We start from the raw sequence: 25775 nt of genomic DNA on the forward strand, positions 1-25775 counted from the left end.
GATGAACTAACCTAACTTTGTGTAAATAGACCACAATATAGAAATATGTACACATATGCAGTTGTGACTGACGTGTCTTTTTTCTGAATTTATACAAACACTATTTCATTTTATAGCAAATTTGTTTTTGCTAGTTTATGTTTATGAACAGAGACCTACAGATGCAGTTTAGTAAAGGAAACTCATTTGTGAAGTGAGTTGTGAGTTTAAAGCAAGTTTTTATTAAACTTGTAACTAAGTTGCGTTAAGTTAATTAATCTTTTAGTACTTTTACTTTTGATACTTAAGTACATTTGAAGGCAAATACTTTTGTACTTTTACTCAAGTGGAGGTCTAAATGGAGGAACTTCTACTTTTACTGGAGTAATATTTTTCCTTGGGTATCTCTACTTTAACTCAGGTACATGATTTGTGTACTTTGTCCACCACTGGTTGATGTTGAATATATATGTCCGTAGTGATCTTTAGTATGGATATCCATGTTTGTAATATTATGTGTATGTTATTAAAAAAATTATTATACCCAATTATAGAAAATACTGATTTCGGATGTTTGAAATCGCCACTAAATTAGGTTCACACCACAACAATCAATCAATAAATAAATTTGAGAATATGTAAATATTATACGTGCTCTGATTGGATGTCAGGGGTCCGTGTACATGCGTCACCGAGCAAAACGACCACTGGCCAATGCGGCGGCTGAATAATAAATAAAGGGGCGTGGCTTAGACGCTACACATGCTAGCTGTTTTTATCTCCAACTACAAAAACAGTGAAACGGCGGGCGGCGGGTCTGTAGTTGTCAGTTCGCGCTGTAATGTCACTCACTATGTAACCAACCACTGATAGTTATAAATACTCCTTTTCTACAGTTTTTAAGTTTGGTAGCGGTGTTTGGATCTGACCGTGCGGCGGCGGGCGGGCCGGCAGGCAGGCAGCTGTTGGAGCGCAGCTCGGTTCACAGGAGGCGGATTTGCTGCATCAGCTCATATTCGGCTTTCAAAGCAGCAAAAAAGAAGTCGGTTTGAACTTCTTGCACGCTTTAAACTGAACAATGACCTCGTTAACGGCCGCCGAGCCCGGCTTGAGTCCTGTCCCGATGGCCGCCGCTGAGTCTTTGGTTCCTGCGAGTATGTTTGCTCCACCGAGCCGGGCTTGTGGCGAGGACGGCGGGCCGGAGTGCTTCGAGGACGGCGAGGCTCTGAACGGCGAGGCCGGGGATCACGGAGTGGACTTCTCCAGCAAGGTCGCTCACTAGGACGAGGCTTGCTGTTCGCCAGCTTCTTGTTCGAAATTTGAAATTTCCCGTTCCACCTTAAACGGCCTCAGGCGCCAGAATGTAACTGCTGCACCATTTAAGGTGGAACGGGAACATTTGAACAAGAATCTGCTGTTAGCTTCGTCTCACTAGGCCTCTGTAGCCGGCTTAAATGAACGCGGGGCCAAAATTAATTGAACACTGCTTTTATTCACAACACATTAACATGTTAAAATATACAGTCTTAACATTTTTCATCATTTAGCCCGTTTGTTTACTTTGTTTACAAACGAGCCGGATAGGTGTGTTAGCTAGTTAGCTTAGCTGCTTTACACCGTTTAGCTGTAGGCTAAATAGCATTAGCTGTGTCAGCTAAACAAAATACAACCGAAAATCGTACACGTCACTAAAAGTAGTGGCTTGAATGGGACCCGTAAAAACTGCACTTGACCCCATGAACCAAGTTAGCTCACGTTAGCTTCCTGGCTAATGTTGGATAAAGTTACTTAACAGCGCAAACATTTACTGTTTCATATTCATCCAGCTGACCGGCCACAACTGACCTACTGCTTCTTTAGGCTACCATAATAAAGTGCTGTCTTAACCAGGCTACAGTGATGAAATAGCAGCGCAAGTTTGGGTGTTGACGTGGAGAAAAGGCAGATAGGAGTGTTAAGATGGGAACAGTATGGAATTCCATTCATTCCTGGTGAAGGGAAAAATCTTTTAATCCTCCTTCTCTGTTTCTGGAAATAATATGTCAAAATTTAGACTTAGTATCTCAAAATGTTGACTTGGTATCTTGGAATAATGACTTACTTCCTTGATGTTTTGAACTTTGTGGCCCGAAATATTGACATGTCAGTATAATGATCTTGACATGACTTGCTATGTCGAAATAATGACTTAGTATCTCAAAATGATGACTTGGTATCTTGAAATAATGACTTAGTATCTCAAAATGATGACTTGGTATCTTGAAATAATTAATTACTTTCTAGACATTTTGAACTTGGTGTCCCGAAATATTGACATGTCAATATAATGATCTAGACGTGACTTACTATGTTGAAATAATGACTTAGTATCTCAAAATGGCTCTCTGTCTTGACAGTTTGACTCAACATCTTGACTATATTAAAAATAATGCCAAGAAAGTAATTAATTGTCTCAGGACAGTAAGTCATTACTTCGAGATAATTCAAAATATTGAGAAGTCATTATTTCTACATGGAGTGCATTTACATGCACATAATAATCTGATAACTGCAGAAAATCTGATTTTGTCAGTAACTGGTTCAGCGCGTTTTGAATGCACTTGGGTGATCAAATAATGGGGAAACTCCAGGTCTACATGAGTCAGGCGGTAATCGTATTTCTGCTCTGCAACCAGCCAAAAAACGGACAGAATAAGACGTGACATAAATGTAAAACGCAAACATCACTTTTATACAAAAGTCACTTCACTGGAAAATGTGCATATACATCATCTAGAATATTAGATGAATATTAAGAATATTCAGCTTCTTGATTTCGTCAAGCATGTGGTTGAATTCAGCATCACTCCAAAAGTGCTTTGTTTTCGCCTCACGGGTGCTGTGTTTCCGGCACGGCGCTCTGGACATTTCGCTCATGTCCAGGCTGAGAAAAACGAAATAAATCGGAGAAAGAGTATACATGCACTATACTGAGTTAAAGTCCCCTTTACATGATTTCTAGGCCTTAATCGGGTCTCAGAAATCAGGCTGTGCTGTTTATAAGATCACTTGAATAATCAGTATGGAGTGTAAACACACTGATTATAAGTAATTTTTGAAATACTAACAAAATTGAGAAATATGTCACAACGACAAACAAAAAACAAGTCATTATTTTGAGTCAGACTGTTGAGAAAGAAATTAAGTCAACATAATAGGTCAAAACTTTTGAGTAAATAACACAGAAGAGTTCTTAAATGCTATCAGCGTCAACATTTTGTTGATTTTGTTGTTTCCTTTTCAGCACAACTCAGTGTTGAAGCCCATAGACAGCTGGATTATTAACGTTGGTTCACTGTAACCTGTCAATACCCTGTTGGTCCCATGGTCATGGGAACTCAGCCAGGTGTTTTGAGATTAACTGTGAAGTGTATGACCACCTCAGTATCTCAGAGAAGAAGCCAAGCTCTTTTACATCCATTTGCATAACATATGATTCACTGGTAAACAATACAGTTGAGGAAGTGATGACATCTGATGCAATATACTGGAATGAAAGGCAAACAGGGTCAGATTCCTCCAAGTGTGTTGTGTGTTATCAGTCTCCTTAAAGGACAAGCCTGTAGGTTTTCTTTTTCTCATAGATACGTATGTGTGAAAAAAAAATCCCGTATTTCCAAAAAAGTAACTTTACAGAAAAAGGAAGAAATATTCTTACATTTATGCAAATTAATATAACTAGATTTTATTCTTGTTCCATGAACTTGCATTTAAAGTTGAGAACATTTCTTACTTCTCCTGTAAATTTACCATTTTGACAATATAAGTTTTTGTCACAACATAAAAATAACAATTTTGAAGAGTTTGTAGAGTTTTTGAAAAGATATGTGTGTGTGTGTGTGTGTATATGTATGTATGTATTTGTATGTGTATATATATGTGTATGTATGTATGTATGTATGTGTACGTGTGTGTGTGTATATATATATATATATATATATATATATATATATATATATATATAAATGCACACATGTATCTTTTCAAAGACTAAAAACTTTAAAATTATTTATATATATATATATATATATATATATATAGATAGAGAGAGAGAGAGAGAGAGAGAGAGAGATACATACATACACTTGTTGTTGGGACCAAACCATCTCCATTTTTGTCCTTTTTCATTTTTTGACATGATTTGATAAATGCATTTGCCCTTTATCTCGTTTCATGATGAATTCATGACGAACAGGCCAACAAAAATGGTCCAGAATTACGTGAAAATAAATTTCTCCATTTACTTCCATTAAAAGTTAAGAACGTTTTTCATTCTCCTGTAAAATTAGCTTTTCAGACGAGGTTTTGTTCTAACAGCAGTGATATGCAAGTGTCTGTGTATATAGTTACACAGACAGACTGACATAATTTCAAAAGACCTGACTTTTCGTGCTTTTCTTTATATGCACATGAGCTCACTATGGTACAGAACAGGACTTCAGGGACTCATGAACAAAGTCTCTGCTGACCGGCCACATAAAAGCTGCGGGAATGCTTTGAACTGCAGTGATGGCAAGACTTGAAAGTGACACTCGATGTTTTTTCACTGTGTGTTTTACAGTTGGCACTTGTCAGCCCCAATGGAGAACAGTATGACTCGTTACTACGGCAGCTTCGTGAGAGGATGGACGAGGGCTGTGGGGAGACCATTTATGTAGTGGGAGTGGGCTCTGGTAAGGAAATGAATGAGTTTAGAGTAACGACCAAAGACTTACCTTTTAGGTAGCTGATGACGTCTTTCTGTATGTAGTGACATGAAGCTATTTGGCCACTGTATTTTAGTCCCTCCCATGTTGTAAAATGTATGTAAAAGTGTTATTTTTATGTTAATTTTCAAACCAAAATGTATTATGTTTAGAGATAGCATATCAGTGTTGATTGGTGTTGCTATGGGGTCGATATCAGCAGAAATCCTGTAACAGAAGCAGCACTCAGACACACCGTGTGATGTGATGTTAGCTGTCTGGTTCTTCCAGTGAGGTGGTGGAGTGTTTGAGTAGATTCAGCATCACAGTCATGCTTTTACATGCTCGTCTTCAGTGAAGTGCTTTGATTAAAAATAGCTCTGTTTCTCAGATGGAGGGGACTACGGTCTGAACGAGAGCGATATGGAGGCGTCCGTGGCCACAGTGCAGTCTCTGTGTGAGCAGATCGAGGCAGACCTCATCCTACTGAGGGAGCGTACTGAGGCGGGCGGTCAGGTCAGAGATTACCTCATCCGACGCCGAGTCGGAGAAGCTGACTTCCTGGAGGTCCGGTGAGTGCTCGTGCTGGAGGAAGACACCGGTTCTGGGGCTATGCAGACAGTTATTGTTTTTCTTTAAGGGGCCGTTTCCTGCATTTTTCTAGTATTTTATTTTTTCTTCTTGTGGTCCACTTAACGTTTGTGTGGATTTATAAAAAAAATAAATTGTGTGATTAGGAATTTTTTGCATGACTGTTTTCCAACCAGTTTTTATTACTTTACCTATGAATGATATATGTAAATGAGCTCTGTTCTGATTGTCCCTGCATTTATAACTTTAGTGTGAGTGTGCGGGGCTAAGCTGCCTTAGGCAGAATAGGTGGATATATGTAAATGAGTTGGTTCTGACATCAAAGAAATGATGGTGTCAAAACAGGCTGTTTTTCCATATATGGAAACAGTAGGTTTTGAAACTTTGACAGTGTTTACATATTACTGTAAATGCTGATTTTAAAGAAGTGGGGAAGGTCTGATTATCTATGGTACGGGGCCTATAAATTGAGCCTTTGGGGAGAAACAGGAGTTAAGGGACCGTGTGGGCTTGGAGTGACGGGTGGTGGTTGTGGCATAGGCTTCATATGGAATAATGCACATGTTCATGGATGCTGTACTCATACATGCTAGTTTTAAACATGAGCCTGCATTTAATTTATTACATACATATTTATATATAATGCTAATTACAAATTAAATTACATTTCAAAAAAGTTTCTTTCCTTAAAAAAGACAACACTCACTTCTGTTCAAATTTAAATTATAATAAAATATCTCCTCTTCTACTTTAGGACACATGTGGTATCATTTAGAATTTGTACTTTTGGGAGAAAAAGAAAATATGAGATGGTTTCATGGTTTTTACACTTATAGGTTCAAGGAAAAAAAAGAAAATTAACTAAAGAAGGTAAGAAAGTACAAATGAACCTTCAGAGTAACTGTGCGGCTGATGTTCCTCTCTGGCTGTTTCTGTCAGGGTGGCTGTGGTCGGGAATGTGGATGCGGGGAAGAGCACTCTTCTAGGCGTGCTGACGCACGGAGAGCTGGATAACGGTCGCGGCTTCGCTCGGCAGAAACTCTTCAGGCACAAGCACGAGATGGAGAGCGGCCGCACCAGCAGCGTGGGCAACGACATCCTGGGCTTTGATCAGGAGGGACAAGTGGTCAACAAGCCGGACAGCCACGGAGGCAGCCTGGACTGGACCAAAATCTGTGAAAAGTCCTCAAAGGTGATCACGTTTATCGACCTCGCCGGCCATGAGAAATATCTGAAGACCACCGTGTTCGGCATGACCGGCCATCTCCCGGACTTCTGCATGCTGATGGTGAGAACCGTTTTGTTTTTCATGTGTCAGCACTGCACTGTAGAGACGAAATACTGGTATAACGATTTTATTAATACATTTTAAATTGTACTTTGCGTTTATGTTAAAACGCTTGGGTAAATCAGTGATGTGGTAAATATTCGCCTGCACTGTTTCACTCAAAATAATTTACTTTAGTTGGATTACATGAATACTTTGATTCCTCAGAATGCCCACACAAAGTCATCTGCAGCTGTGATTGGTCAAGATGCGTACAGTATACACTGATTGTTTTGATTTTATTAGAGCAATGCTGTGAATTAGAAAATTCTTGAAAATATCTAGAAAACTGGGGGAAAAATGTGTTTTTCAGTTATTTTTCTGTGAAACCCCTTCCAGGTGGGGAGCAATGCAGGGATTGTTGGCATGACCAAAGAACATCTGGGTTTAGCGCTGGCTCTCAACGTGCCCGTGTTTGTGGTGGTGACCAAGATCGACATGTGTCCGGCCAACATTCTTCAAGGTGAGCCTCATATATTGCCATTACTTCTTTGTGATAATGTTTTATTTTATTTTCTGTCAAACAGCTCTTTATCACAAGATTACAAAACAGAAGCAAAACAAAAACAACCCCTTTCCCTTCCCATTCCACCAGTCTGTCCAGCCATCCCCTCAGTCTGTACATTACATTGCTGACAATACATGAAATAAGGTTTCAGTAAATGGAATTAGATGAAATAAAAAAAAGAAAAAGAATTATGACTGTTTTTGTGCATAAAACCACACATAAGTAGAAAAAAAAGAAAAACACAAGGAAAATGTTGGTTATGGGCTTTTATATGCTGCCACTTTGCTCCTGTCAGCTTCAGTGTTAGTGATGGGCTCTAAACTACCAGAAGAACAAGTGCAGCCTTTGTTATTGTTGTTGTTAATTTTATTAACATTATTATTATTAATAATAATAATAGTATTAGTAATAGTAGCAGTAGTAGCTCTGTTAGCACACATGCTGATACATTTGGACACATTATCAGTGATAGTCCTGGAGGTGTCAGCAGATGGTCTAGTAATGAATGGTTCCTAACTCTAAGCAGACAAGCTTAATCTTTGACAAATAAAAACTAAAGTAAAAGGGGTGGGTGACCTTAACAGTGTACTGTGGAAATTCACCACACAGTCACCCAAATAAAGCCCTGTTGGAGGTGTATTAGTTTTGCCAGAGGATGTCCGGTGACGTAATTTGTACATGAATGATTTGAACGGCTGATTCGTATGGGATAAAGGATTATCATCTCATTAATGTCAGCATTATGCAACAGGTGCCATACTTCTAAACACATTGTGTGGCCAAATGGCATGTAGACTAGGGTTAGGCTAGTGAAGTGGGTTCATTCAGCTTATCAAATGCCACCCAACAAGACAAAATGCCTTGTGAGAGGTACTTTCGAGACATTTAATTTTTCCTATGCTTGTAATTCAGCCATCACCAGAAGTGTTGTGGATTTCAGTCATCTAGTCATAAACTTGAGGATTAAGGAATTGAGTCAAATCAAGCTCCATTTTAGCTGCTAGCCTTGTTTTCAGGTCACAAAAAAAAAACAAAAAACCAGACAGATGCTGCTGTTGCCTGGTTTTGTTATTACATTACTGAGATGTGGACTCGAGCAGGACTGCAGTAACTGAAGGAGCTCAGAGTTCAGCTTACTTAGCAGGCTTAAAGACTACGTGCATGGCAGATTTCTACTGGATTAAAATCACTGATCTCATTGGTAATCAATCAGATTACAGCAGCTCCCCAGATCAAACTGATACAACTGTAGTGGATCTGTTTCTGGCACAGGCCTACAGCTGATCTAACTCAGGAAGGGACTGATGATTGTCCTGTTCAGGCTCTGCCTACAAAAGTGTTCTTTCATAGCTGCTGTTGGGAGGTTGGACAAGCTTTACAGAGTGCTGGCAAAAATCGCATTGAACCTAATGAGAAACTGTAACATAAAAACCTGTACAAACAAATGTTGAAACTAAAACAACTCAATTTAAAGTTGGTAATTTCAAATGATATTTATTTTCTATGCATATGAATGGTCCACACTGAGGTGCTAGCACTGTGACATATTCATTGTTGTTTCCAACCTGATTAGCTACAAAAACATTGTCCAGCTTGACTCCAAATAAAGCCCATGGTTTTCATTAGGATTTCTAGGTTTTTTTTTGTATCGTGGGTCTTAACCTCTTATTCTCCAGGGTATATTTAGTTTTTTCCATCTGAATTTTCATGACCAATTCGTAAGGCAAATTATGCAGTAACTGTGTGAAATAAATGTAAATTTTGATTTTATTTATTTATTTATTTTTTGGTAAAAGCCCCCCTCAAATGAACAGAACATGTTTTATGATCCAATATATTGCTATGTCCTTACAGTTTACTGCTGAAAGCCAAAAATCTTAGACACTCTTTGTATTTTTTTTATAAAAATAACAGAGGAGATCACTGAAGAGACGCCATCTGTTTATAATTTATAGCCCAGATTTGTGGAAAAATGGGTCGACTTTCAGTAGAAAAAAAAATTGTGAGTTCAGCTTCTTTTACTATAAGGGTTTAAAATTACATCACCCATCTATTTGACTGGAAAGAAGACAGTTACAGCCCTCATACAACCCCCACCTTTAGAATGTAGCTTATGAAATATGAAAGTTATGAAGAATATGACTAAGTGTGTTTTGGAACCACCGGTGGTCTCAAGAAGTTGCGACCCCCTGGTGTTGGGACATTCAGTAAGTGCTAAACTAATCAGTGGCGCTCGTTTCACAGAGACCCTGAAGCTGCTGCAGAGATTACTAAAGTCTCCCGGCTGCCGAAAGATCCCGGTCCTAGTCCAGAACAAAGATGACGTCATAGTCACAGCATCCAACTTTAGCTCTGAAAGGTAAACTGTTCTGTCCTCATCTTTTCTAGGGCTGCACGATATACCGTTTTATCGACGGAGCAGTATCAGCCCACAATACTGATACCACAGGAGGCTGCATTATTTAAATGAGCCCTCTAACATCGTAACACTGTCTTACTCTGTGCTGTGAGAATCCTGACCAATGGGTCATTCCACAGAAAAGTCCACTTTTCTGTCTGTCCATAGGAGTCACTGGTGTTACTGATCCTCATTGGTGTTACACATAATAAAGGAACACCAGAGACATTTTTAATGAATAATGCATTTTACTAAACGGCTGCTACAGATCATCAAACCACATGTTGTCAATCATGGAATATCCACTAAAATATGTAATTTAATCCATTTGTATTCTATTTTTTCCACAATTACCTCAGAATAAAGTCGGTCACACCAGTGACTCCAGCTAAAAGCTTCATATGAAATCATGAGCTAAATGAGAAAATCTCTGATAACTGAAAGACACAGTGGACTCACCATGAGCTTTTCTTCATAGATCCTCAGAAAATAAGTAAAAGGAAGTCGAGTGATGTCATCAGTGTGACTTTTATTTAAAAATAAGAGATTTTTTTGTTACGCAGTAACACCAGTGACACGACTCCTGGGGACCACAACTTTTATTGTATATTTTATAATATTAATTTGGAATTTGTTTTCTTTGTCATTTAATTTATATATTCTATAGTCATGTATAGATTATTGTATTTAAAATTGCAGAAAAACGTTTTAAACTTCAAAATATGGCACTCACCATTTACACATGACTGTGAGGATGAGCTCTTCTGTGGTGCTTGGAATTCTCGATAATTGATTTAAAAACTAATATTGCTAAATTGATGGTTCAAGAAGGCGTAATTGTTAAAATAACTTTGTTTTATTTTAAAATATATAAATAACTTGTAACCCTAACGTGGGTTTTAGTGTAATATATTTGTAAACGCTAGGGACACAAAAATGGACGTTTCTGTAGAATGACCCCCGTCACAGATGTTCCGCATGAGTGTTCTTTCAGTGTTATTACACAGCAAACATCGTTAACTTTGGTCACAGTAACGCAGGCCAGATGTTCACCAGTGTCAGTATATTGCACGACACATCGCAATTACAACACTTATAGAAGTCTAAACACAGCACTAGTAGTTGTGTCCGTATCGTGCAGCCCTACTGAGGCATTGTTCATCTCTGCGCTGTCTGTCTTCAGCCCTTGTGTATGTTTGTTTGTCTTGCAGAATGTGTCCAATTTTCCAGATTTCTAACGTCACAGGGGAGAACATGGACCTCCTCAAGATGTTCCTGAACCTGCTCTCCTCCAGAACGTCATTTAAAGATGACGAGCCTGCCGAGTTCCAGATAGATGACACCTATTCAGTACCGGTTAGTGCGTTTTCTTTATTTATTCTGTCCTTGTAGAGGTGTAAACAAATCTCCAAACAAGGGATGTCCAAACTTTTTTCAAAGAGGGCCAGATGTTAAAATACCTGAAGGCCGTCATATTATTCACAAATGATTAAAAAGATTACGTTTTCAATATATCAGCGCACAGAATCTGAGTTTTGATGCATGAGGCTTCTTCTATTGTTGGATTGTTCATTCAGAACAGTTTAGATCGATAAGCATTTATAATAAATAATTAAGTTGTTTGAGTAACAATATATCATGTCTAATGTATTAATCATATTACTATTTAAATGTTTTTTATTTGTTGAAAAAAAAAAATATATATAAACAGAAATCTGTAAATGTTTGGTTTTGTTAATGTTTTTTATGTATCAAATAAACGCAGTGTAGCCACGTTTTTGTTCGACCTTAAAGGGTTAATATGTACTGAACTACTGAATTTGCTCTGATAAGTTTTCCATTTCGCCAAAATCACCAGTTTTCAGTGTTTAGCTTGAGCTTTATGTCTGTAGTCTTGACTAAATTCATTCACTAAATGAAGCTGCAGGTCTGGTCAGCTGCCACCATCAGGTGAAAGGGAGAACTGCAACGTAGTGGCTGGTGGACCACTTAAAATGCATTGTAAAACGGAAGCCGGGGGCCAATTAAAATCTGTCTGTGGGCCACATTTGGCCCTCGGGCCGGACTTTGGGCGCCTCTGCTCTAAACTCACAACAATTCAATTAAATTACAGTCCTTTAGCAAATGAATCCTAATCTCACATTCCAACATGATATGATTCAGTTATTTTGGTGCGATTCAGCAATATGTTTTAAAAATACTCAGAATACACAAATATGACTTCAAGGATTATTCACATAGTAGCAGAATATAGAAAATACAATTGGCAAATTTTTGGCAAAAAAAAAGAGTGTTATTTGCTTTCATTTCAAAATGGATGCAGTTGAATCAGTGCAACCTAGAGATGAATGAAAACGCCTACTGTATGCGAACACAGACAGAAATGCACTCTAAACAGCCTGTCTCTCTGTTAGGGTGTGGGGACTGTAGTATCCGGAACCACTTTACGCGGATTGATACGGCTGAATGACACCATGCTGCTGGGGCCGGATCCTCTGGGTGCCTTCATCCCCATAGCTGTCAAATCCATCCACCGCAAGAGGATGCCCGTGAAGGAAGTTCGTGGTGGTCAGACTGCCTCCTTTGCTTTGAAGAAGGTATCAACGTGGGCAGTTAACATTAATGGTTGGCCTGAAATGTTACATATATCATCATATCTTCTGTATGAAAGGCACTCTTATGTCTTCACCTCTTAATTTTCCTCTTCCTCCTCCTCCTCCTCAGATAAAGCGTTCGTCTATAAGGAAAGGGATGGTGATGGTGTCACCCAGGTTAAACCCACAGGCATCGTGGGAGTTTGAGGCAGAGATACTGGTGCTTCATCACCCAACGACCATCTCACCTAGATACCAGGCCATGGGTGAGAGACTATAACTTGTTCATTTTGAAAAATAAAAAAAGGGAAAAGACTGGTAGATGCTGATGATGGGCATGTTGGGATGGCGAACTAGCAGGACTTTAAATTTAATTTAATTTTAAACAGTAACTGTACAAGGAACAGTAAAAAGTTTTTTAAAAAAAAAAGCATTAGTTAATAGTAGCAGTAAAAATATATAATGTAATATATATGTAGTGGTTTATTCCTTTTACTCTGACAACAATTAAGTGACCCCTCAATCAATCAACGTTTATTTAATCTTGGACAACATTGAGGTTGACCCTCATTCACAATGTTGTCAAGTTGATACAGAACAAGTTATTGATAATCAATCAATCAATCAATCAATCAATCAATCAGTGGTATTAAGTGACCCTTATCAGTCCCAACGGGGAAATTTCACCTCTGCATTTGACTCATCCATGCAGCGAAACACCCACATACACACTAGTGAACACACACACTAGGGGAGCACACTTGACCGGAGCAGTTGGCAGTCCTATCCACTGCACCCGGGGAGCAGTTGAGGGTTAGGTGTCTTGCTCAAGGGCACCCCAGTCGTGTATTGTCGGCTCAGGGGATCAAACCAGCAACCTTCTGGTCACATGGCTGGTTCCCTAACCTCCAGCCCATGACTGCCCCTAAAGCCTGTGACTGCCCCTGTCCATGGACTATTATGGACCATTAATTGGCCTTTAGGTTACAGTAGAGTAGAATTTCTGTGTGTACCTATATGACAGGAAAAAAACTTTCCTTTTTTTGGGTTGTGAAAATAAGTTAACATATCCTCTACAGGGAACACACTTTTTCTGTAAATTTTAGTGCACAGTTTCTGTTTATTTGCAGAAAAAAGTGTCTTCCCTGTAGAGGATATGTTAACTTATTTTTATAACCCCAAAAAAGGAAAGTTTCTTTCCTGTCGTATAGGTACTCAGAAATGTTACTCTGCTGTAACCTAAAGGCCAATTAATGGTGACAAATGGATGTGGCTTTGGAACTCACTCACTCATCCATGTTTAGTATTCAGTTCTCCACAAGGGGGAGCTATTAGCATGCAAGTTGCTTTTGAAGAGTAGAAACTGCAATGAACCCACACCAGCAGGATCTTATAAACGCACGAGTCACAACTTTCAAAATGAGTTTAAATGCTTTGTTACAAAAAGGTGTCGAGTTACTTAGTGTTTGATTGCTTCGTGTGTGATTTTTAATGAAAAACTTTTAAAAAATTATTCGGTGGTATTAAAACATAGTAATACTATCTTTTATAAACAAGAAAATAATGCATGTTGTCATCTTCGTCGATTAAATATGATACTACATAAATGAAGTCAATGAAAAATTAGATTTTATTGATTAAATTTGATTAATTTGTGCTCCACCTTACATGCAAATAAACACTATAGATACATAAAAAGACATTCAAGAAATCTTCATTACTGCTTGAAGTTTTCTAACAAAAAAACAAGCTGTGACTGAACTTACAGGATGCAGAGCACAATAACCAAACAGAGAATTACTTAATTAAGGTGAAAATCAACATTAGTTCACTGTGAAAAGTCTACAGTTTCTATTTTTGCTCTTCATATGACGACTACTGCTTCTTTAGATTTATAGACTTTTTTTTTTCAGATGTCTGTGAGCAGAAAAATGTACTTTTCTGACTGCAGCTTTACATTTTCACAGCTTTCCATAAGTTACCTGGTGAAGCCTTTCTAAACATATAATCCTTTGTTTGTTGCAGTGCATTGTGGCAGCATTAGGCAGACAGCAACTATCCTGACCATGAACCGAGACTGCTTACGAACAGGGGACAAGGCCACCGTTCACTTCCGCTTCATCAAGACCCCCGAGTATCTGCACACAGACCAGAGGCTGGTCTTCAGGGAGGGCAGGACCAAGGCTGTGGGCACCATCACTAAGGTCAGTGTCGCTGAAGAAAGGGTGTATTTGAGGCTGTAGGAACTGATTGTAGTCTCATTTCTATGACGTTGCCAGTTCATTAGGTACACTGTATGTATCACTGCTGGATTGTGAATCGTGCACCAACCAGACGAGCGTCTCTGGTCAGAAACTGACCATTGATGAAGGGCTAGAGGATGACTGCCACAAGCTATATCAACAGATGAGCAGTCAGTCTCTAACTGTACATTAGATATATTGCAATATCAAAGATGCACAGTAACTTTATTATGGACCCTTTAAAAAATACCATCACTGCAATGTAGTCAAACAGGTTGCCGTTTCAGTTGAGGTGTTTTTAAGATATGCAGAGTTTCTCTGGCCTCGAGCATCAATATAGAGGTTTGTTTGTTTATTTATGAATCAATTTATTTATGAATTTATTTATCAGTTATTTTAGTGCATGTGTATAACTGCCTACACAGTAAGTAGGCATTTAAAAATGACATTGAAAATATAGTTTGTTTAGCTTTAAACATGTAGTGTTTTTTTGTTTGTTTTTTTTAAGTACAATATTGTGATGTCATAAATCTGGGGGTTGCAATATGGTCCCACTCGTGTAGCACAAAGTGGTGCAACAAGACATATGAGGGGATCGCAAAAAAAGGTTTGCATCATAAAAAAGGTTAAGAACCTTTCTTAAACTATGATAAAAGGTCAAGGAATTGTGAAATAAAAATTTCATATCAACTTTGTCACTGCTGTGCTGAGAATGGACCACCACTCAAATAATATCTGGTCAGCGGTGGTCCTATGGTGGTCCTTTTCCTTTGTTTAATGGAGTTGAGGGGCTAGTAAACTGCATCAAAATGTAGGCTACAGTCTGTAACTGTAAACCTCCATATATAGTAGAAGTTCCTGATGAAAGGATAGGTGTACTTGAGCCCAATCACACTTCTTCTTTTTACCCCTACCCCTTGTTTTTGCATGTTGCCCTACAAAATGGGACCCTCAAATTAAAAAAAAAAAGAGCATTACTTTATTAACAGCTACTAGCGCTGCTCTGTAGGCGACCCTGCCAGTCTGCAGTGACAGCAGAGGAGGGTAAAGTTCAGCTCCTCACTGCTGGGCTTTAGTTACATTTAGGGAATCATATGCCTTCAAATAGGGGCAATTATTTATTATCACCCACCCCTAATTCTTCAGTGATATGAAGCTGAAGTCAGATATTCACCAACTTCTTGTTCAAACCTTAAATGGTGCAGCAGTTACATTCTGGTGCTTCAGCCGTCAGAACTGCTGGACTATTTAAGGTGGAACAGGAAAATTACCTAGCTAGCTTCCGAGACATTAGCATGCTATTAGCATTTTTTTTAATGCTAGTAACGAAGAAAACGACCATAATACACTGAAACGACATTAAACTAAGATAATACAGTGGTTACTAACATTTGTGGGTTTCTCATGCAGCCATCTTGCTGGCTTTTCTTTTTTTCTCATAACGCTCCGTTTGGAGGTCCATGTAGCCCTAACACTTCGCCCTACCCCTCTATCTCAACAAGAATCGGGACAGCCTACCCCTAGACGAGAACGTGCAAAACAGAGGGCTAAGGGCTCCTCTTTACATCTCCCACCATGATCTGTGTTATTGTTTCATCATTTTTGTAGCTACTTGTTGTTAAAAGTTCCTTTTTCTTTCCCACAACAGCTTCTTCAGTCAACAAATAATCAACCGTCAAACTCAAAACCTCCACAAATCAAAATGCAGTCAACAAAGAAAATCCCACCCAAGAGAGAGGACGGAGCAGCGCCGGCCAATGAGGAGGCAGCGAGCACCGGGACAGTAGCCAGCACAGTAACAGCGCAGCAACAAGTAAGTCTCAGAAGGAACGTGGTGTTTCGTGGAATAAGGAAAATGAATCATTTTGAAGGTGTTTTTCAAGCTAATCTCCATCTGCTGCATCTGTAGTGCAAGATCAGTTAACATGGACTGTTATTTTGATGGCCTTTTATGTACTTCGGGACAAAAGGACAGAAAATGACTCGAACCACACTTACGCCTTCGGTTCACTGCACGATTTTTGAAGTTTGAACAGATTATAAAAGACTGGGTGTCTCACACTATTCGACTGGTTTTTGCAGATTTTTTTTTTTCTTTTTTGGCGACTGAAATATTGGGGATCACTCACTAAACGATTAGGGATCACACACTACTCAACTTTTAAGCTGCAGCTGAACCGAACAGAGCTCACTGAAGTCGCGCGAACTCACGCAAACTCTCGCGTTCTCCTGTTACTAGGAGACCCAGATAAACAAACGTGGAGCTGTTTAAATGAGGTTTACGGATTTAAAAATGTGATCAGTTTGGTATTTTTAGAGTTTTGAACATACATAAACTCGATTGCGCTCGTGCCTTAAACTCAGCTCATTAAAAAGCTTCGCTCCACACGTGAGAGACTTTACGCCATTTTTCTTTGTTTACTTGCTGTATTTTCTTCTTTTGCGCTCTGTTTTCATTGGTTGTTGCAAGAATCCGCTCAGATTGAGTCATTGACCAGTTTACACTAGATTACACTCAGAGTCAGGTCAAAAACTTTACTCCAACTGGTCTGAAACGCGATCGGGAGGCCAAAATCTGAGCCTGCGCCCCTCACGCACGACTCGACTCCCTCTCTGACTGTCAACTCTGACTGACTCAGAAATCTGCAGACTAGAGCCAACCAGCACAGACTCAACCTCTGAGAATCTGGACTAAAACTGGGGTGAAAGCCGTGTAGTGTAACCCCGGCTTTATGGAGATTTGTCAGCACCCCTGCCCCTTGGCTTCTATTATCGGTGTGATTTGTTGGTGTAGTACAGGCAAATGCTTCGAAATTGTCCATATTAACTGACCGTCTGATGGAGATTAGACTGAAAATCACTAGATGTTAATTTAATCACCAAAGGGAGTTAAATGTTTTTTTTCCAGGTTTGTTGATATGCATAGCTCTAAGCTTAATAGTCAGCTGCTAGTAACTTTCAGCCATGCTGTCGTCTGTTTTTCCTGTTTCACTAATGTGTTTGTCACTGCTCCTCTTTTCTTCACCCGAAAACTCCACAAATTCTCTTATTTTATCATTTATCCATCTGCCTTACCCCAAATTTTTCACTATCCACTATTTTTGCACTCCTTGTTTTGGCTCTCCGTTCGTCCTTCTTTTGCCCCTTCCACTCGTTTTGTATTTTTTATTTTTTTTCGTCTTAAATCCTTCTCGCTGCCTCAGACAGAGGGGGAGGAAGACCCTCAGGCTAAGGAGGGCAACAAAGAGAACAAGGTAAAGTCTAACCATAAAACGACTCACTCGTTTCCAGCATGAGTGAGAAGATAACAGTACTTACCTGAGCACAAGACGCCAAACTTCAGTTTGACGTTTTAAAGGAATATTCCAGCATCTTCACAAATCATATCAGATCTCAGACAACTTGGATAATCAGATCATTACAGTATATAGTGTTTCATTTTATTCATGTTTTCCTCACAGCATCTTCAGAAATGTCTCGATTTGGCCTCAACACAGCATGATTGATTGGTGAACAGGTTTAATTTCACTACTCTATTAGGAAGCTGATTAAAGCTCTTATTCAGAGTGTATTGTTGGAGTTCGGTGTTTAATCCCGACGACGGCCGTATTTGATAATGTCCAGTAATACTTGATCAGGTTAACACAAACTATGCTGCATACTTACGCTGTCCTAAGAAAGGAAGAACAAAATCATACTGTAAGATTGAACAGTGAGCGATTTGAATGTTTTTACCAACATAAAGATGTCAGTTTTCTTCAACAGCGTCAGTCCACCTCTCCTCCGAGACCTGTCTCATCTCCGAGTCCGGGAAATGATGTCACATTGTTTTTGAAAGTCGCTTGCTTATAAAATTAAATTCAACATGGCGGACTGCACAGTGTAAACTATACAACAAGCGAAAATATTTTTGCAAAACGACTTTCTTTTCATATTTTTGATACGATTCTGTAGAATATTTAGACGTACGCCAAACTTCAGTCACAAGTATATATTTGTGGAATTTTAATATCACTATGGTTGATTAGTGCATCTGCCCAGCTAATGTTACCGAGGCCATTCTCAGAACCTCCATCAGGCTGACCGGGGTGTAGGCAATGTTTATGTTAATTATAAAACATTCAGTGACTAAGAAAACCAGCTAGATGTTTAGATTGCTAGCGAATTTGCGTTACATTTTCAGTCGTTTACTTTTAGGGCATCTCTTTTGTCAACAAAATCACGTGTTTGTTTTCTTACTGTATTTACTAATAACAGCCTGGCTTAAGTGTTTTAATAACAACATTAAAATCGCTCATTTTAAAAACTGTTTACTTAACTACGCCATAAACAACGGAAAAATATAATTAAAGCAAGCATTTAGTTTTTTATTCAAGAGAAAAATCTCGGGCTCTATTTGTAATACCACACCATGGCAATAATGGCAACAGCGCCACCTCCTCTCTGGGGCCTCAGATAGGTACCACAGGAGAGGTGAGCCTCAGGAATGAGATCTGTGTACAGACTGTTCTCGTTTTCTTGGTATTAACATTTTCAGTTGGCATGAATTATTCCTGAAGAACAACATAATACAGTGTTGTTTTCAAACTGATCTTTGCTTTGCATGTTGTTACTGTCTAAATCAGCTAAAGCCGCGGTTACACTGCACGACTTTTACCCCAGTTTTAGTCCAGATTTTCAGTCTGGCCGAGTCTGAGCTGGTTGGCTCTAGTCTGCAGATTTTTGAGTCAGTCAGAGTCGACAGTTGGAAAGAGAATCGAGTCGTGTTTGAGGGGCGCAGACTCAGATTTTTGGCCTCAGACTCAATCTGAACGGATTCCTGCAACAACCAATGAAAACTGAGAGCACGAAAGAAGAAAATACAGCAAGTAAACAAAGAAAAATGGTGTAAAGTCTCTCACATGTGGAGTGAAGCTGGTTAATGAAGCTGGTTTAAGGCACAATAGAGTTTATGTACATTTAAAACTCTGAAAATACCGAACTGATCACATTTTAAATCCATGATTCTCACTTAAACATGTTTACCTGCTGCTTCTTTACTGTGAAGCGCAAACGGCAGAGAAAACAGCAGCAGCAGCTCCACCTTTGTTTGCGTCTCCTAGTAATGGGAGTTTGCAAGAGTTTGCGAGAGTTCAGTGAGCTCCCTTCGGTTCAGCAGCAGCTGAAAAGTTGAGTAGTGTGTGATCCCTAATATTTTAGACACACAAAAAATCTGAAAAATCCAGTGGGACAGTATGAGATGCTCAGTCTTTTTATAATCTGTTATGACTTTAAAAGTCGTGTGGTGAACCGAAGGCTCGACATGACTCCTTTTTCCCCTTCGAGCAGTGGTTATATACTGTAAAAGAGTTGCCACTTTATCAGAAACACTTGCCATTTTGGTGCACGGTGTAGGTTTACAGTTATACACTGTATCTTTGCGTACTTTATCACCCTCCCCACCCCATCCATCAGTGGAAAAAAGACCACCACTGACCAGAGATGGTTTGGGTGGTGGTAAGGGTGGGCATTATGGCAAAACGTGTAACATCTAATACTGGATCTTTTCACAGTAACATAATATGCATCACAATATTTAGTTTTTCTGAGGTTGAAACGGACGAAAAGCAAAAACAAGTAAAGCAGCTTAGTCTGTTATTGTGAACCTACACAGTGAACCTATATGGTGTTTCTGATAAAACGGCCTATACGTGTCTAATAAACTGTCTGTTAAGTGTACATTTCTGCCTCTCTGTCTCCCCCTGGAGGGCATTTCACAGCAAGATTTCTGTTAGCTGGAGAACTTGAGCCTAAAGAGAGGACTGTCCAATAGAAATGTCTCTTCCTTTTGGACAAGCTTGACATTTGGCTCAAGTTAAGTGGCTAATGGAGAAATCCTGCTTTGTAAAACGCCCTCGGACTGCAAACGGGTCATTCTCACAAAACTGTCTCAAAACATGCTCATAATTATGAATTTCTGAATCAGGCGGATTAAAAAAATTGTGTATCTTTAGTAGATCTGCTGGAGCTCTATATGGTACAGCAAAGAGTTAGTAGAGTCCAAGTTTTATTGCCTTTTTTACGCAAATTCTCATGACTGATTTTATCTATTATTATTATTATTAGCATTATTATTATTACTATTATTATCATTATCACAATTATTTTATTATTTTTTAATAGGAAATCGCAGCTTGTATTACTTTAACTTTCCTTCAGACTGTAAAGATGTGAACCACACACAATGTTAAAAAGGAAGATTTCAGTGCTTGTCAGTGTGCATCATGAGATAAAATGGTTTTGTCTTTAATAACCGTGTAGTTACATATGAACAACATATGCAACAACAATGTAAATGTATTGATGATTTACTCGGGTTACAGATGGATTACTGAAGTACACCTTATGTAATTACACATGCATATCAACTTCAGTTTTGCCTCATGTAATTACACAAGTCTGTCTTAGCAGATGTAACAGCCTATTCTCTCATATGTAATTACACAAGGGTAATAACATAAATGTGATTACATTTGTAATCAGACTGGAACAGCAGCTTTTTTTCAGAAGTCTTTTCCAGCAGTAAAAGGAAGTTTGTAATAACTTACATTAAGACATTATTACACTGTATCTGCCAGCTTTCATAACATATAGCGAGCATTTATGTTGCTAGTGCTGAGACACTGTAACCAGTTTCGGCTTTAAACCATTCTGTAATGTGACAGAACAGCATTAATTAAATGTTGCATTCCCCCCCCAAAGCAACGTCTATATTACCACTCCATTATTACACAGTACCTACATAACAACTACACAGGAGCTGTCCACTTATTTTACAGTGTAATTAATTCTACACTACAGTAAGGTTCCTGTGTAGAAGATACACTTGTGTAATTACATGAGGCAAAACTGAAGTTGATACATGTGTAATTACATAGGCTGTACTTCTGTAATCCATCTGTAACATTGACTAAATCAGTAGTGTTGTTGCATATGTTATTCATGTGTAACTACAGAGTTATTACATATACTTAATATAAAGTGGGACCGATAAAATTGCTAAATACTATATTTTGGTCACGCTTTATTTGGATGGTCCCCTGTAGATGCTCTACAGCTACTTAAATCATTAACAAACTTTCTGGTGATCCTCAGTTGATTATCAACAACATTAGGATTAGGTTTAGGGTTTAGGGATAGATTTAATGAACTCTCTCACACTGATCTTCAAGTTCAGTTGAATTTAATGGAAGTTTAGTTGTGTAAATGCTCAGTCTGCCTTTCAGTAACAAAGCATCTACAGTGAACCATCTAACATTCAACTTCAAGTTCAGTGGCATTTCATGACTATTCAGTTGAGTGTTACTTAAATATATACTGAACATTTACAGAGAATCTACAGTGGACCATCCAAATAAAGTGTTACCAAATATTTTAACCTCTTCAACTCCTTGAGACCACTGGTGGTTCCAAAACACACTTCTTCATATTCTTCATAACTTTCATATTTCATAAGCTACATTCAGAAGGTGGGGGTCGTATGAGAGCTGGAACTGTCTTCTTTCCAGTCTAATAGATGGGTGATGTAATTTTAAATCCCTTATAATAAAAGAAGCTGAACTCTTTTTTTCTACTGAAAGTCGACCCATTTTTCCACAAATCTGGGCTATAAACTATAAACAGATGGCGTCTCTTCAGTGATCTGCTCTGTACAAATTATTTTTATAAAATAATACAAAGAGTGGCTGAGATTTTTGGCTTTCAGCAGTAAATTGTAAGCATATAGCAACGTGTGTATAAATAAATAAATGTAAATTTTTATTTTATTTATTTCATGCAGTTACTGAATAATTTGCCTTACGATTTGGTCATGAAAATTCAGATGGAGAAACCCAAATATACCCTGGAGAATAAGAGGTTAAATAATTACCTTTTAAATACCGTATACAGATTATGACAAATATTTACAGATTTATCTTTAAGTCTTTATGTTGCAGTCATGAGAATTTACTCACAAACTGCAAAATGTTACTAAAAATGAGTTTAAAATCAGTTAAATCATCCAGGTTTATGGTGAATTATTCGAATAGGCAACACTGTTTGCACAACCCGAAAAAGAAAACGTTACGCCTGTGATTTTAATCTTTAATCATCTCAGTGTTGACGTTGGTGAGAATAACCCGAATGGAATACAGTGTTTTTTCTGTCATATGAATCTGAATCTGTATGTTTTTCTCCTTTCAGCCAAAGTCTGGAGGAAGGAGACGAGGAGGCCAGAGGCATAAAAGCAAATCTCAAACTAACTCCACAGCGCCTCCTGCTGGTGCAGTCGGGAGCTGCTAAACTCACTTTAGTCCTCCACTCCATCAAGTGTCTTTGTAGCTTACAGAGCATTGAAGATTTTCATGATTTTTCATGCGAAAGAGGTTTTACAGTCGGCCGCGCCCCCAGCTTCTCATTCGTTTTATGCTTCACGTCGAAACGGACTGACCACTGCTTCTTACAAACGAGGAGTCCAAACAGAACCAACATGCAGTGTCGAGGAGAATTTTAACTTATTATGAAAATGTGTGTTCTTAGAGGTTTACGCTGTAGTTATTATAGTTATTAAGAACAACAGAAAAACCCGAAACTGCATGATGGTTCTTTTTATTACTGTTTTTTTTTTCTTTTTAAAAAAAATCCTGGTTATGCTGCCTCTTCTGAAGAAAGGATAATCGTTGAAATGGTCAGGAGGAAACATTGGCCTTCTCCCATCAAACGTGGCGTTGTGCACTGACTAGGTAGCTCATTCTAATAATGTTTTTTTTTTTTAAGATAATCCTGTTTTGAGTTCTTAACATTATGCATTTTTGTGAAGACAAGGAAATTAGTCCAATTATAGCAAAACAAAAAAATAAACCAGAATATGCTTCGGCACAGTGTAATGATCAAAGCATTAAAAGGCGTGAACCAGTAATTGGAAAGGATTTCCAGAATTCACAGCACCAGAGGACCAAATGTGTCTTGGTTTTTCTGTGGAATTTGACTGATTAAGGGGCCATTTACCCCCCCTCCCCCATTAAGCTAGCAGTGACACATTAGGATGCACAAGCAAAACATAGATTCAAGTGGCGAAACTGAACACACACATCTTATTGTAGCACAACTGTTCAAGCTAAAGATGTTTTATGTAGCTCCCATTTTATCAAATGGAAATGAAATACCACCGTTTCACAAAAACAGGCGTGGACTGCAGATTTAAAACGTAACGCACATCATTCACAACCCAAACAGCCCTTTTGGTAATAAACGTCCTCCGTGTGAAAGCTGAATTCCAAACCAAGTAAAAGATGTTGCGGCCATTAATGTTTCCACTGGTTTTACCACTCTTTGGATTTTTGTCATCACAACCCTGAAGGAAAAGTTCTTGGACCATCATCACTGTTTACATGTTGTGAAACTGCACACCATTTTTCCAATGATGCTACAAAATAATAAACTGGTGGTAAATCACACTTGTCTCAGGGTTTGTTGGTTCCCCCCATATATATATATATATATATTATATATATAAATATAATATGTGTATTACACACACTGATCAGGCATAACATCATGACCACCTCCTTGTTTCTACTCTCATTGTCCATTTTCAGCTCCACTTACTATATAGGTGCACTTTGTAGTTCTACAGTTACAGACTGTAGTCCATCTGTTTCTCTGCATACTTTGTTAGCCCCCTTTTACCCTGTTCTTCAGTGGTCAGGACCCCCACAGACCCTCACAGAGCAGGTACTATTTGGGTGGTGGATCATTAACACACCACCACCACGTCAGTGTTACTGCAGTGCTGAGAGTGTGTGTTGCGCTGGTGTGAGTGGATCAGACACAGCAGTGCTGATGGAGTTTTTAAACACCTCAGTGTCACTGCTGGACTGAGAATAGTCCACCAACCAAAAATATCCAGCCAACAGCGTCCTGTGAGCAGCGTCCTGTGTCCACTGATGAAGGACTAGAGGATGACCAGCACAAACTGTGCAGCAGCAGATGAGCTATCGTCTCCGACTTTACATCTACAAGGTGGACTGACAAGGTAGGAGTGTCTAATAGAGTGGACAGTGAGTGGACACAGTGTTTAAAAAATCCAGCAGCACTGCTGTGTCTGATCCACTCAGACCAGCGCAACACACACTAACACACCACCACCACGTCAGTGTTACTGCAGTGCTGAGAATGATCCACCACCCATATAGTGCCTGGACAACAGCAGCCTTGTGGTCAGAAACAGTGCTGAATGGAGTAGAGGAGGGCTGCTACACTGTCCAGCAAATGATGGACTACAGTCTGTAGCTGGACATGTACATAGAGGAGCTGTAAGGTTTGTGTTTCTAATAACGTGGCCATTGAGATTTGACATGGTGATGATGATGATAGACACATGTCTATACCCTCATAGGCCACTGCCCCATGACCTGGGCTGTATAGCCTCTGTGTGACCACACAGCTTAGCAGTGAATTGTTTTGTTTAAAAAAAAAAAAAAAATGGGTTAAATAAAAATGCAAACGGATTTTCACCTTTTTTTAATAGTTCCTCTGATTACATTTGCAAGACAAAGCAGATTCAGATACTTCATGATAAATCAATGACGTCCTCTTTGGCTCCACAGAGGCCGAGCGCAACCCCACATCAGCTGCACTCCAGATTCTACACTTCAGAGAAATGAAATGTACACGAAAGAGGTCCACGTTCCAGCGCCTAATCCTGCTGTACACTATAATACAGGACACTGTCGCTGTCCTAAAACGTCTCTCTGAAACGGCACAGAAGAAGAAAAATAATATTCTTAACTTTCACAATGCAAGTCAAGTTATTCTGGGTAATTCTGGACCACTTCTGTCATGAAATGTTCATATAATGTAAAGGACAGCCAGCGTTTTCAAACAAAACAAAAACTGGAAAAGGAAAAGTACGAGGTTTTGAAAGAACAGCGACAATATGCTGGTTCTACTCTCTACTTCCACCACCTGCTACCGTTTTTCATTTTTATCTTTTAGGCCTACAAGTAGTGCTGAGGAAAGGTGCAGAAAAAAGACATTCTGATGTAGCTACACTGTGCAAGTTAATTCCAAACTAAAGGGGAAAGTTTCAAGTCATTCAGAGTGGCTGTTCTAGAGAAACCTGCCGAATCAGAACTGTTTATAGCAGTGGTGATAGAAACTAGACATCTGAGGAGTCTTTAAAAGCTCCTGCACAGAAAGCTGTTACATGAAATGGTTATGAATACGATGCCTGAGACACTTTAGTTTTGGCCTTAAATGTAGTATTTAAAATCAACACTGATCAGGCATAACATTATGACCACCTCCTTGTTTCTACACTCATTGTCCATTTTATCAGCTCCACTTACTATATAGGTGCACTTTGTAGTTCTACAGTTACAGACTGTAGT

The 25775-nt window shown here is 38.9% G+C and overlaps 1 protein-coding gene across 2 annotated transcripts; it reads left to right on the forward strand.

Annotated features, from left to right (window-relative positions):
- Positions 1-729: 729 nt before the first annotated feature.
- gtpbp1 (GTP binding protein 1) lies at positions 730-23840 on the forward strand. 2 transcript variants are annotated; one of them, XM_036562082.1, is made up of 13 exons: positions 730-1249; positions 4580-4691; positions 5095-5275; positions 6234-6582; positions 6961-7084; positions 9374-9488; positions 10739-10883; positions 11942-12124; positions 12252-12387; positions 14147-14325; positions 16013-16177; positions 17568-17618; positions 22588-23840. In XM_036562082.1, exons 1-13 carry the CDS (start codon positions 1058-1060, stop codon positions 22684-22686), a joined length of 2031 nt encoding a protein of 676 aa, XP_036417975.1. In that variant the 5' UTR covers positions 730-1057; the 3' UTR covers positions 22687-23840. The 2 variants fall into 2 exon arrangements, with proteins under 2 accessions (XP_036417975.1, XP_036417976.1); XM_036562083.1 differs by lacking the exon at positions 17568-17618 and having other exon boundaries at positions 731-1249.
- The last annotated feature ends 1935 nt before the right edge of the window (positions 23841-25775 follow it).

This window comes from Colossoma macropomum, unplaced genomic scaffold (assembly GCF_904425465.1).
Source record: "Colossoma macropomum unplaced genomic scaffold, Colossoma_macropomum, whole genome shotgun sequence".
Lineage (NCBI taxonomy): Eukaryota > Metazoa > Chordata > Actinopteri > Characiformes > Serrasalmidae > Colossoma > Colossoma macropomum.

Coding starts and splice junctions, on each gene's coding strand:
- gtpbp1 (XM_036562082.1), top strand. CDS start 1,058: ATGACCTCGTTAACGGCCGCCGAGCCCGGCTTGAGTCCTGTCCCGATG. Junction 5,276..6,233: donor GCTGACTTCCTGGAGGTCCG/GTGAGTGCTCGT, acceptor TGTTTCTGTCAG/GGTGGCTGTGGTCGGGAATG. Junction 9,489..10,738: donor TCCAACTTTAGCTCTGAAAG/GTAAACTGTTCT, acceptor TTTGTCTTGCAG/AATGTGTCCAATTTTCCAGA.